Genomic DNA, 13,774 nt, shown 5'->3' on the forward strand with positions numbered 1-13,774 from the left:
AGTTGTTATAACATTTGTAAATAATTGTTGCAGCATGGAGCGTAGGACCTTTGAAATGTGGAGCTTGGAAAATAAGTATGCTTCTGCTGCCCCCCTCCTCTTCTTGGGGGCCCGGGTACTTTCTTCCTTAAAATAGAAGGAACCACCTTGAAACCTGTCCAAAGGGCCGGAGTTTGGAATGGGCGAGCTGAGCACATGGTGCCAGTCTTCAGAGGAACTCATGAACCACTCTGCATTGGGGTCCTGTAAACAGCCATGACCTCTACATTGGCTCCAGTGATTGAGTTTAAAGCGCTCGTAATCGTTTTTAAAGTGCCATGGTTGATGTTTTAAACACCCTATCAGCTCCCTTTCTTATTCTCCCATCTACCTCTCACCCCCTGCACCACACATCAATACACCCTCCTCATCCCTACAAACAACTTGGCAGTAGCCTGCCGGAGCTAAGTTATGGGTGATTCAGATCAGCCGGCGAGGGCAAAGATGTTTGTTTTTAGAGGCATGTCACTGATTTGAATATAGCCAGGCAGGCCACATTTTTTTGCACCCAGGGTGCAATCTGAGCATAGGCTGGCTCTAGTCACTGAAAATAAGCCTGAGGAGAGCAAAACTGAGAGTGGGCGTTAAGAAAGGGAACAAGCATTTGCAATGCAATAGGTCTCGCATATGCGAGAGTTTAAGCTATTGGCATTGTAAATGACAATGACTTTTACTTTTGTTTTAAAAACCAACACAAAAATAAAAGGCATTGCCATTTACAATGCCAATAGCTCAAACTCTCGCAAATGCGAGTCCTATTGCATTGCAAATGCTTGTTTAAGTATGATTGTGCCTGGGAGCTAGCTGTAGTCTATCACCTAACTGCCAATGAAACAGAGGGAAACAAAGGCACTCAGCTTGTTATCACTTCTCAAGTACATAAAATAAACATTGGCAGCAGATTTTTGACTTTGAACAACCACTGTATTTAAGCGATATGCTTGCACTGTAAACAGTTACACATATAACAATTTTAATTGTGCTACTTATGTCAATGTAGGGTGTCAAAGTGCTTTGCATTAAACTTGCACATTATACACTGGCACAAAATGAAATGTGTAAAATCAAAATACAGGAATTGTGCCATGTAAGGCAATAAGAGTTACATGCTGTAAGAGACACATATCATCTTTGTTGGTAGGTCTTATATGTTAAGAGTGCATGGCTGAAAGAAACACAACGTTCGGATTTAAAACATAACGCAATGAGTAGGGTCACCTGTGCTTCAAAGACTATATTACTACTCAGAGGAACCCTTTTTAGTAACCTCATAAGAGTGAGAGTTTAATAAAATAAAATAATGCTCTAAACCCATGGCTTGCAGTTTGCAAGCTGCTCCTTGATGCGGATCCACAGCTCACTGTGCTATAACTGCAAGTAACAAATAGATCACTTTGTTAAAAGAGTAACCCACTCCCCTATCTACCTAAAATAAAAATCTTAATTTTACACAAGATGCTTTGCAGAAGACACATTAAACCTCAATACTATTTTAGGAGTAAAAACTGTAGCTAGACAAAATACAATGTTAGGTTACCATTTTTGTTATACCCCTGAGATGTGTTGTGTCCACAAGGATCTCTGCAGGAGGTGCCTTAACCCCATAAGATATTTTAGAATGTAGCCTCTGTGACCAAAAAGATCATGTTTGTCCCTCCACCCCATTCCTATGCCACCCCTTGACCCCCAATTATGGTAATGTTCTAACCTGTTTTCAATTCCAGCACATGGCTGAGGGGAAAAAATTGGAAAAGTACATTTTTGAGACTGACAACAATCAATGTTAAGCCACTCAAATAAATGCAGGAAAAGAGACACAAAAACACACTTTTCAATGGTAACTGACAATGCACAGACAATTTATTTATTGATAAACACTGCGCAAAAAGTTAATTTGTTCAATGTTGGCGTCCTGTAGTGTGCAGTCTCTGATCCCTTTGAGGTTTTTTCTCATAAAATGTTCACACTCTATTATGAGGAATGAAACAAATGTATTAAAATCTGAAGAAAATGATCCTTTGATACATAGCTTCAAAGCAAAGTCAACTTTGACTTACTTATTACGTTCCACTCAAACATTCGGACACACGTAATTGTCTTCAACACCGATTACCTAAATACAAGGTATTTTGCGTAGGCTGCATCATTTAAAGTGGATAGGGTGCTCATTGAAACTTCGGACCCTGCTGTACAGCAAACAAACCAGCGTCTTCAGTTTCTAACCAATAGTCCCCTTTTGTGAGCTATGAGTCCAGCAACGACAGCCGACGTCACAACAAGAGAAAATCCGCAGAACTTCAATAGGCCCTGCACCGACGGAAGGTTCCTCTCCCAAAATGTTGTAGGGAAGGGCAGCCCCGGCACGTCCTGAGAAAAAATAGCTACTATTAGAAATCAATTCATCTGACTGAAAGTATTCTTTACTACTGTAGCTCTCTGAGGTTTTAAAGCCCAGCACATAATCTGTTTTCTAATAAACACGAAAAGTAGGCTCATTTTGGTTTAACTTTAGTGTATATCTGTGAAGAGCCCCACAAGCTGGGTAATATAACAAACTGTAAACATCTTGGCGGGAATGCTTAAGCTTGCCTTCAGATGCCAGGTTGCAGGTGGTGTTAGCAGTTTGACATTCTGTCTGTGACTTTGCATGGGGATTCCTCAAATGCTTTGGCGGGTGTTGGGTGCTCTTCTGATCCCTCCAAATTGCTATCCTTAGTGGGTCAATAATTGTGCAATAGGTTTAAAGTAGGGTCTGTTGTATGGATGGAGTGCAAGAGAGGATGCACAGGATACTCTACTGGGAAAGTACACCATCAAAGGCCTGTGTTGGAGGCCAAGTGGGTTTGGTAGTGGGTATGTTCTCCATTACGGTCCCTGTGTTGGACTAGCACTCCATTCAGTGTCCTATATTAGAAAGAACCTACGTGGAGGACCTAGTAAGCCACTAAAGGTTTTGTGTTTGAATAAAATTCTACCCAAGATCCTAGGTCAAGTGCTCCAAGTGCTGGTAACATTGGGTAAAGCTTTCCATTTCAATCAGACAGCACATGTATGGGCTGAAATGCATCATATCTTTCTTTGCCTAAAACAAATACAGCTAAAACAGAAGTGATTGTGGACAGGTGTAGGGACAAAGTATTGATGGAGCAGGGTTTTTTGTAACTAAAACCTACTCGGATTAAACCTTCCATGGTGTGAAAATCATTAACAAAGTTTTGATACTAATCGAAAATGTATTAATCTATGGTTTGTGAAAAAAGAAATAAAAAGGTCTGGGAAAATGGCACAGTGGTTAAGTAGGTCACAAATGATTCCTGTATCATAAGCAAATATGGGAACATTTGTTTATTGATTTAACTAAGAAATACTAATTATAAATATTGGCTTATTAATGATTATGTTCTCCTTAGACTAATGTAAGAAGTGAAATTAAATTATGGAATGAAGAACTAAATTGTGTTTATTTTTGCTAGATGAAACTGCACGTTTTTACAAAAGAAGACCTCAACACTGATAGTAGGGTTAGTTTTGCCTTAGAAATATAGAAATGCAGAAAGATTTTTTTTATTGTTCATCGATGACTATTGTGTTATTTCTGCTCGAATGGCTGCTACGTGTCCAGTGTATCTACAATGCTTTCTACTGTCTAAAGAAATTGTACTTTTATGAATAACTGTGCTGGTAACTTTTTCAAAATACAATCCGAATATGCGTTGGGCTGAGAAAGGAGAAGATTTGATTTCCTCGGCTGAAGGACGATGATGACAGCATGAAAACAAGGGACATATGAAAGGAAAGAGCGAAGGAAGTGGTGTGACTTAACGCCCTATGCTTAAAAACTAATGGGAGTAAGACAGCTCCGATTTTATTACAAGAATGGGCCTGAACTGATTAACATTAGGGTATAAAAGTTAGTGTTAGATACTTGGGGAGCCAGTTCCATGTCGAAGCGTGGCGAGGTTAGATGAGGTGCGGCTGCTGGAGATGGTCAAGACATTTCCATGTAACCTGATTCATTGAGGTCCCATGACCTATGCTGTCTGCAAGCTGACTCTTTAACTTTATTCCTCATACCTTGTGAGGATTGCCCAGCTTCCCCTTCCAACCAGAAGCCGCAAGCCGGAAGCTATAGTCTTCTAGTTTCGTATGAAATTCTGGATTTATGTTGATCTAGGATGCTCTTTTGTCTCTTACTCTATCCGCTCAACTCATGCTCTTTAATTGAGATGGTATTGTGATTACCTGAATCTGTGATCTTGTATGAGAATTCAGATTCAAAGCTGTACCTTTGTTTGACCATTTTATATGCTTTCAAAAGAAAATAGATAAAAAGCAACAGATAAACCGAGTCTGTCATTATTCATTAGTTTAAAGAGGAGAAAAATAAATAATTGTACATAAAGGTTTAAATATATAAAAATTACTTTTGTTCTAGGTCCTCATAAGGGGAATATATCATCTAAATCTTTTGCCTAATCCCGGTCAAACTCTCCAATCCGTCGGAGTGCCTGACGAAATATGGGTCAAATGTGAGTTGTATAAATAGAAGTACTTTACAGAAGCAGGAAATCGTAAACTCTCTTTAGCGCGTGGTATAAACATTTATACATTCTGCTTGGGCTACTAGAAACTCTTTTTCCTTCTGTGCCCAGCGCTATCAGTACTGTGTGCATATATAATCGGCATTCTTTTTAGCATTTATCTGTTAATTTATTTATACATTAGCTGTTGGCAGATGACATCCATGTTTGGTTCATTTTTCCACTATTTTTATCTTGGCTGGAATCCACTACATAGTTTTCCAAGCATTATTGAATATTCAGGCTTTAAAGAGGCCACTAATTAGGGCACTTGCCCCCCATCAGATCAATTCATTATAAATATTTCTATTTTTTAGGTCTCATCCCATTCATTGTTGAAGGGTTGATTGATATGACACTTGTCGATAATGCATCAACAATGTGGTTGACTGTCAAAAAACGAACTGTATTGTATATACTCTCTTGTGTTTACTATGATGTACATATTTGTTTCAATTTTAAGAACTGCATTGAGATACTTTATGCAAACAAATTTTTCGTAATTAGGCATTATTGAATGGGTCATTGTTACTTGTAAAAACAACATACTATTGGAATATGTGCCGCTTTGGTAAAGTCTTTCTTCTATATTCATCATTGTTGGTTTGTTGCTGGCCAGCTTATTTTTTAAAGCTGGTTGGGCTTTTAATTCACTTTAAAAACGCAATGTTTGTTGGGGCGCTTCATGTGACCAAGCTCCTTTCTGGAGCGAAACGCGTCATGGACAGACACTTGTCTTTTTATGCTAAATAAATCTATCACACTGCTTGCACCTTGATCCTGTGTGCTGGTCCGTAATTACAAGGAGTCTGAAAGAGGTCTGCACCTGAATTTCGCCCTTCTTGTATTTGGCGGTCAGGAATCTGCTGCATATATATATATGTTCGGCGTTTTTTGCACCCCTGCACTTTATGCTTGAAAAATAAAATCAAAAATATAACCTGAAGACTGGCTTTGGACGTATTTATCGTTGTCTGCATACTGGGTAACGTGCATGAGGCGTTGTTCGCACAGTGACCGGTTGGAGGTACATATATATATATATATGTATGGAAAGCTTTTGCTCGTTTACAACCGCCGCTTCTCCTGATCGAAGGGAACGTTGTCCGAACGGATCATCCAAGCTCGATCCTTAATGAACTTCAAGGGGTTAACATTAACAAAGTAAAGGATGACGACGCCGTGTCTTACTGAAAATATACATTTAATTGTCAGCTGCTGGATGCGTTTTGCCTGTCCTGCAGGCTTGTTCACCAACAGTTTGCAATAAAGTTCTCAGCCATTTTAAATGCCACGAGTGGTGTGTCACGTGTGCAAAACTACTATCACAGTGTATCCTAAAACAGACTGGTAGCTCCCAATTACAAAACATAATATTTCATTACATTATGCATTTTGTACACGTTTACACACCCAAATCCACTTAATGGTTGATGATTTCATAATTTCAGAATCTCGTATTCACATTTGGAATTTAGATTTAAATCTCAAGTTGCACACTGGAGTTGTGGGCAAGTGCCCGCAGTATAACCAAATAAGTGCCTAGTGGCAGATTTACAAAAGAACAAATTTACCTGCGACTCATTGCATGATTATAAATTAAAATTATTATTTGTTATAATCATGCTCTATTGAGCCCAAGTGGGCCAACAGTAAATGCAACATAATATTGCATACGTAAAGGGTATGTCTTCTGAACCGACGAGTGCTCAACTAAAGTGCACAACAATTATTGATTAAACAACTTAATACATTTGTGAAATGGTTAAAAAAATTAACAAAGGGAGAAAACATTTCATTAGTCATATATATATATTTACAAGTGAGTATGCAAATCTTCCTCTATATTCAAACCTTCTAGGATTTTGCTATTCAACTTGATTATATATGAAGATTCTAATCTTCTAAAATGCTAATTCCTAACTATAACGTGTGTGAAACCTATGTTTTTTTCAGTGAATTTGCAAGGTTTTTTAAATGCTAATTCCTAACTATAACGTGGCTGAAACCTATGGTTTTTAAGTGAATTTCAAAGGTTTTTTAAATGGTAATTCCTAACTATAACGCGGCTGAAACCTATGTTTTTTTCAGTGAATTTCAATGGTTTTGTAAATGATAATTTTTAAATGTAATAATTGTTATATTTTTTATACTGATTTACTACATTATTATATTTTTTTTATTTTTAGATATATTATTTTTTAAATTACATTACATATTTTTAATATAAATTCACTAAGATATACTTAATAAGTCAGTTATACAATCAATTTAAAAAAAAAAACATCCATTTATAGACTTATTTACCCATTCAATCTTACATCGACCTTTAGATATACATATATAAATATTTATTTATTTTTCAGAAAGAGACACATTCACTGGATGATGTCGTCAGTGATGTCATCCGGGATGTCATTTGAGATGTCATCAGTGATGTCATGAGTGATGTAATATGTGACGTCATCAGCAGTGCATTGCGGGCACACGAGCTATAGTTAGCCTAACTAACTATAACAGGGGAATTTCATAGTTTTTGTATGAGTAAAATGACCAGCTAACTATAACTGTGTGAAACCTATGGTAATTTCAGTGAATTTCTAAGGTTTTTAAAATGCAAATTCCTAAATATAATGTGTGTGAAACCTGTGGTTTTTTCAGTGAATATATATACATATATATATACCCTTTCAGGCATAGAGTGACAAATACATTTTGCAAAAAAGAAGCAGAGAACTCTGGGTAGTTCTCAAGTTTAGGTGGAAAGCAGCTCCTGTGTAGAGCACTCTCAAAACCAGCGACATCTCGGCGTGGATAGCACTGTGCTAATCCTATGCTTAAAGACTTTGATAGAAAAGCAGACATTTGAGGTGAGCAGATCTAGAGTGTCGCTGGTGTTGAGAGTGCTCAATACAGGAGCTCCTTTCCACCTAAACTTGAGAACTACCCAGAGTTCTCTGCTTCTTTTTTGCATACATATATATATATATATATATATATATATATATATATATGCAATGAAAAATATGAAAGGTTTAAGGTTAGTTATAGTTAGGAAATCCTCATGTATTATTTGTAGACAAAACAGACAAACTACACAAATATTAGAAATACTAAGGTTATAGTTATATTATAAAGTTATATTTGCACGTTAGAAAACTCACTATAACTTGCAGACCTCCATACATAGTTGTCTCATATGAGTTGACAGCACCGAGTCAAGAGGCCTGCAAATTATAGTAAGTTTTATGTGGGGCGCAAATTATAACTTTAATTAATAACTCTAACTTTAGAAATACTAATGTTTATGTAGTTTAAGTTGGTTTTGTATAAAATTCATAAATAAAGTTTTCTTAACTAAAACCAATCTTTAACCTTTGGTTTTTCACTGAAATTCAAAATTGTTTTTCAAATCATAGAGGGTAGTGTGGAGTGTCGCAGAGTACAGTGGAATAGTGTGTCGTAGAGTGTAGTGTAGCGTAGTATAGTGGAGTAGCGCACCATAGAGTAGAGTGGAGTATAGTAGAGTGAAGTGGCATAGAGTGTAGTGCCACAGAGTGGAGTGCTTTAGAGCTTTGTGTCATAGAGTATTGTGGCGTACAGTGTTGTGGCATATAGTTTTGTGACATACAATCTTATGGTGTATTGTGGAGTGGCGCGTCATAGAGTAGAGTGGAGATACGTGTCATAAAGTGGCACGTCAGAGTATCTTAAAGAGGAGGGGCATAAACTGGAGTGCCCAAGAATAGAATGGGATGTCGTCTAGTGGAGTGGCATTATGTACAGTAGAGTGGCATGTTGTAGAGTGGAATGGCATGGAGTATTGTATTGTACAGTGTGGTGACGTGTTATGGAGTGGTGTGACGTGTCATAGAGTTAAGAGGCGTGTCGTACAATGGAGTACAGTGGAACAGCATAGAGTGGAGTGTTGTACAGTGTCATGGCATAGAGTGCCATGACGTAGAGTGAAATGGCATAGAGTGGAGTGGCATAGATTGGAAGGGCTTAGAGTGGACTGTTGTATAGTGGAGTGGTGTAATGTGGAGTGGTGTAAAGTGGAGTGTCGTGATGTAGAGTATAGTGATGTGTCATACAGTGGATGGCATGGAGTGTCGTAGAGTGGAATGCAGTTTCGCAGAGTGGAGTGCCATGTCAAAGAGTGGAGTGGTGTCCCATAAATTTAGTTGAGTGGCATGTCTTAGAATGGCATGTCATACAGTGTGTTGGAGTGTAGGTGGTAGAGTGGACTTGCGTTGAGTGGAGTGGTGTTTATTAGAGTGGAGTGGCGTGTCAAAGAGTGGAAGGAAGTGGGGTTTCATAGAGTGAGATAGAGTGGAGGGGCATAAAGTGGAGTAGAGTGTTGTCGAGTGGCGTCGGACAGAGTGAAGTGGTGGTCATAGTTTAGTGGTATGTCATACAGTCCAGTGGTGTGTAGTACAGGGCAGTATTACGGAGTGTTATAGAGTGGAGTGTCAGGTCACAGAGTACAGGGGAGTGATGTGTCGTACAGTATCACAGAGTGTCTTAGAGTGGTGTAGAAGTGGTGCAGAATGGACTGGCATGCCGTAGAGTGGAGTGGCATGTCGTAGAGCGGAGTAATGTGTGTCCTACAGTGGAGTGGCGAGTCATATAGTGGAATGGCATGTCGTGGTGTGCTGTGGCATTGAGTGGAGTGTCATAGACTAGAGTGGCTTGTTGTAAAGTGGGATGTCAGACGGGTGTGGGGAGTCATAAAATGTCTTTGCTCATATATTAAAAACATTTTTTTTTCAATAGATACTGAGGAGTGGAGTGGCATGTCCTAGAGTGGAGTGGCATGTCATAGAGGGATGTATCGTAGAGTGTCTTAGAGTAGAGTGATGTAGCGTGGAATGCCATAGAGTGGAGTGGCATTTTATAGAATGAAGTGGCATCTCCAGATTGGAGTAGAGTGTTGTAGAGTGGCGTGGGGATGCCGTAGAGTAGAGAAGCATGTCAGAGTGGAATAGAGTGGCCTGTCATAGAGACAAGTAGAGTGGTGTAGCATATACTGCCATAGAGTGGAGGAGCATACAGTGCAGTAGAGTATTGTAGAGTAAAGTGGTGTGTCGCAGAGTACCGGGGGCATGTCATACAGTGTCTCTGAGTAGAGTGGCATAGAGCAGAGTGCCATGTCGCAGAGTGGAGTGCTGTGTCGTACAGTCCAATGGCGTGAGGTGTTGTAGAGTTAAGTTGTGTGTTGTACAGTGGAGTGGAGTGGTATGGCATACAGTGGAGTGGAGTGCTGTGTCCTGGAGTTTTTATTGTCATTGTTTTATTTATTTTTTATTTCAATAGGTACCTCAATAGTTTCCAGAGAGAACTGCTTACTTTGTAACCATTTTTGAAAATATATAGAACACAAAAAATACTTTCCCCTACCTATTGAGACTTTGCCAAAGTGCCTAATTTCTTCTGATTGATTAACAAACCAGTAATACGCTTTATTAAAAGATCAAAGTCAGAACAAAGTCAAAGTGTGGTCTAAAGAATATGCCTGCATTTTTATTTTGGAGAGGGTTTCATTAGTCAACATTATTTAGCTTTGTCACTGCTATGTGTCGCTTTATACCACAAAATGACTGCATTATACTGTGACCCAATATACCACGAAGTGTTTTCCCTTATTACTTAAAAACTACTGAACCAATATTCTTCAAATAACAAAAAAGGCCCTTCTGCATCATAATCTATATTTCTCCTAAACATCATGCTCAGCCATTTTGCTACTACGCCCGTCTAAAAATATTATGCAAAATGCATTGGTGAAAAAATGTGTTTTGGGAACTCTCCCCATTTTTCTTTGCACCCCAACTAATCACCTCAAAACTTAGCATATTTGGTCAATGTAGAAAAAAGAATCGGTCTGAAAGGTTTTGTGGAGATTCGTCAGAGGGTTGCAAAGTTATTACCAATCAAAATCCAAGGAGTTCCTATTTCTCTGAATCCCAATTATACTTACAGTTCGGCTACCTCCACTCTGTAATACATTCATATATATATATATATATATACCCTGAAAACACCCCTAATGTCCCTAAACCCTGAACATCCTTTACCTCCCGTTACCTCTCCCCACCTATTAACCTTCAATAAAACCTTACCTCTCTGCATGTCTATCCGCTGCTCAGCCCTAAAAACTTAACTCCCTGAGCATTTCTTTACCTGCTCATAAATGCTAAGAGCCCATTCCTTAACCCTCAAATCCCACCCCCTTTTTTTAACTTACATTAAAAATATGTCATATAAAAAGACTTCTCTATATGATAATGTAGAAAAAAGAATCGGTCTGAAAGGTTTTGTGGAGATTCGTCAGAGGGTTGCAAAGTTATTACCAATCAAAATCCAAGGAGTTCCTATTTCTCTGAATCCCAATTATACTTACAGTTCGGCTACCTCCACTCTGTAATACATTCATATATATATATATATATATATATACCCTGAAAACACCCCTAATGTCCCTAAACCCTGAACATCCTTTACCTCCCGTTACCTCTCCCCACCTATTAACCTTCAATAAAACCTTACCTCTCTGCATGTCTATCCGCTGCTCAGCCCTAAAAACGTAACTCCCTGAGCATTTCTTTACCTGCTCATAAATGCTAAGAGCCCATTCCTTAACCCTCAAATCCCACCCCCTTTTTTTAACTTACATTAAAAATATGTCATATAAAAAGACTTCTCTATATGGTAAAGTACTGTGTTGTAAACAGGCCGCAAAAGTGGCACATGTAGTGCTTACCGGCATTGAACCAACCTGTGCTGACCGTCCAGCGCAGTAAAGAATGTGTGGTAAACGTCAAACACCCTCCCACAATAGTCCTACAGTGGAATTGTACTATACTGGGGAATCATTTTGCCTTAATACACTCTAATGTGCTATAGGAGAATATTCTGTAGAATTGCATCCTTTCACAATGTTATAAAAAATAACATTCAATTTGATTTCCTGTTATTGAAGTGCATTTGGCAAGGGGCATCAGTGTTAACATGTGTCCAATTTCCAGCAAACGCCGCACAAAAACAGGGCAGCTGAGTAGCTCTAGCTATACAAAGAATTCTCTGCAAACAAATACAGGATTGTGCCTCTGGAGACATGAGGCAAGATTATGATATAATGGGTGGTGCCAGAGAAAAAAACGCTGTGCCTTTGCATTGAAGATGTCAGCTGCCTTTGAAGAAGTGGTTCTTCCACGAAACGCGTCAGGCAATTTGGACAATATTTTTGTTGCTGCAAGTCTTCACCCACGCTGTTCCCTTCATTAAAAGATTGTGGCTGAAACCTACCTGTCGTGAGGTTCTTTCTACAGCAGGCAACTTGTTGGACTTATGTTTTGCGGCCCCGCCTGAGCCGCAGAAAGAGCCCCGGTGCTTCACAGCATTCCAGCTACGACGCAAAACTACGCCGAAGCAGATGGGACAGGTGCCGGTTTAATGGAGATAAACAGTGTCAGCGGTGAGTGCGGAGCTTTGCATCACAACCCACTGTGGAAATACTTGAACTTTGAGAGTGCAAGGGCATGCCAGCTCACGGGAGTAATACTTTGACACTACAAAGACCATGGGGCTACAGGAGTGGCCACGCCCACTGAGGCAAGATTATGATATAATGGGTGGTGCCAGAGAAAAAAACGCTGTGCCTTTGCATTGAAGATGTCAGCTGCCTTTGAAGAAGTGGTTCTTCCACGAAACGCGTCAGGCAATTTGGACAATATTTTTGTTGCTGCAAGTCTTCACCCACGCTGTTCCCTTCATTAAAAGATTGTGGCTGAAACCTACCTGTCGTGAGGTTCTTTCTACAGCAGGCAACTTGTTGGACTTATATATATATATATATATATATATATATATATATATATATATATTATATATATATATATATATATATATATATATATATATATATATATAATCTCTCATAGACCCTTTTACCTTCACTCCATATCTCCTTTTCTTCTTTTATTGCTACCCATCCCTGATCCGTGAACCCTGAAAACACCCCTAATGTCCCTAAACCCTGAACATCCTTTACCTCCCGTTACCTCTCCCCACCTATTAACCTTCAATAAAACCTTACCTCTCTGCATGTCTATCCGCTGCTCAGCCCTAAAAACTTAACTCCCTGAGCATTTCTTTACCTGCTCATAAATGCTAAGAGCCCATTCCTTAACCCTCAAATCCCACCCCCTTTTTTTAACTTACATTAAAAATATGTCATATAAAAAGACTTCTCTATATGGTAAAGTACTGTGTTGTAAACAGGCCGCAAAAGTGGCACATGTAGTGCTTACCGGCATTGAACCAACCTGTGCTGACCGTCCAGCGCAGTAAAGAATGTGTGGTAAACGTCAAACACCCTCCCACAATAGTCCTACAGTGGAATTGTACTATACTGGGGAATCATTTTGCCTTAATACACTCTAATGTGCTATAGGAGAATATTCTGTAGAATTGCATCCTTTCACAATGTTATAAAAAATAACATTCAATTTGATTTCCTGTTATTGAAGTGCATTTGGCAAGGGGCATCAGTGTTAACATGTGTCCAATTTCCAGCAAACGCCGCACAAAAACAGGGCAGCTGAGTAGCTCTAGCTATACAAAGAATTATCTGCAAACAAATACAGGATTGTGCCTCTGGAGACATGTGGGAAGGGTTCCTAAATTCCTTGCAGGGTAACACATGATAATAAAGCAATTCAAACATTTTTCTCTCTGGGCCTGTGGAGTTTGAGTTAATGAACAATTGTCATTTTCAGAGGATATTTCAGAATTAGAAGAAAACAGTTCTCTGACTTCTATAGGATCTGGGATTTATTTTTTTCTTTGTTATCCGGGACGATATATAGATTGAACCATTGTTTAGCCATCCTTTGCATTCAATGACCGATGTATAGAGGATATTGGCACTGACTGGCCAGTGTAATAAGCACTGCAAAGCTAAAAGATAGTAAGTGTCTATGGTGAAGGGTGGGAAATAAAGAAGCAGAGTAAGGAAATAAAAGGGAGAAGTGTGAGAAATACAAAAAAGGAAAGAGGGAAAATAAAGTAAAGTAGGGAAGAGGGGTAAGAAGGAGAAGATGGAAAGGAAAGGGAAGACAGGAAGATGGCTAAGAGGGGAAGAAATTACCTGT

General features: G+C 39.0%; 1 protein-coding gene across 1 annotated transcript in view; it reads right to left on the reverse strand.

Annotated features, from left to right (window-relative positions):
* Positions 1–2,148: 2,148 nt before the first annotated feature.
* Positions 2,149–13,774, reverse strand: part of LOC147697032 (amine oxidase [flavin-containing] A-like) — an 805,659-nt gene continuing 794,033 nt past the window's right edge. The window contains exon 15 of the mRNA XM_086933275.1: positions 2,149–2,406. Within this exon, the coding sequence (XP_086789401.1) occupies positions 2,251–2,406 (156 nt within the window). The 3' untranslated portion in view covers positions 2,149–2,250. The remainder of the gene's footprint in view (positions 2,407–13,774) is intronic.

This window comes from Lissotriton vulgaris, chromosome 8 (assembly GCF_964263255.1).
Source record: "Lissotriton vulgaris chromosome 8, aLisVul1.2, whole genome shotgun sequence".
NCBI classification, from domain to species: Eukaryota; Metazoa; Chordata; class Amphibia; order Caudata; family Salamandridae; genus Lissotriton; species Lissotriton vulgaris.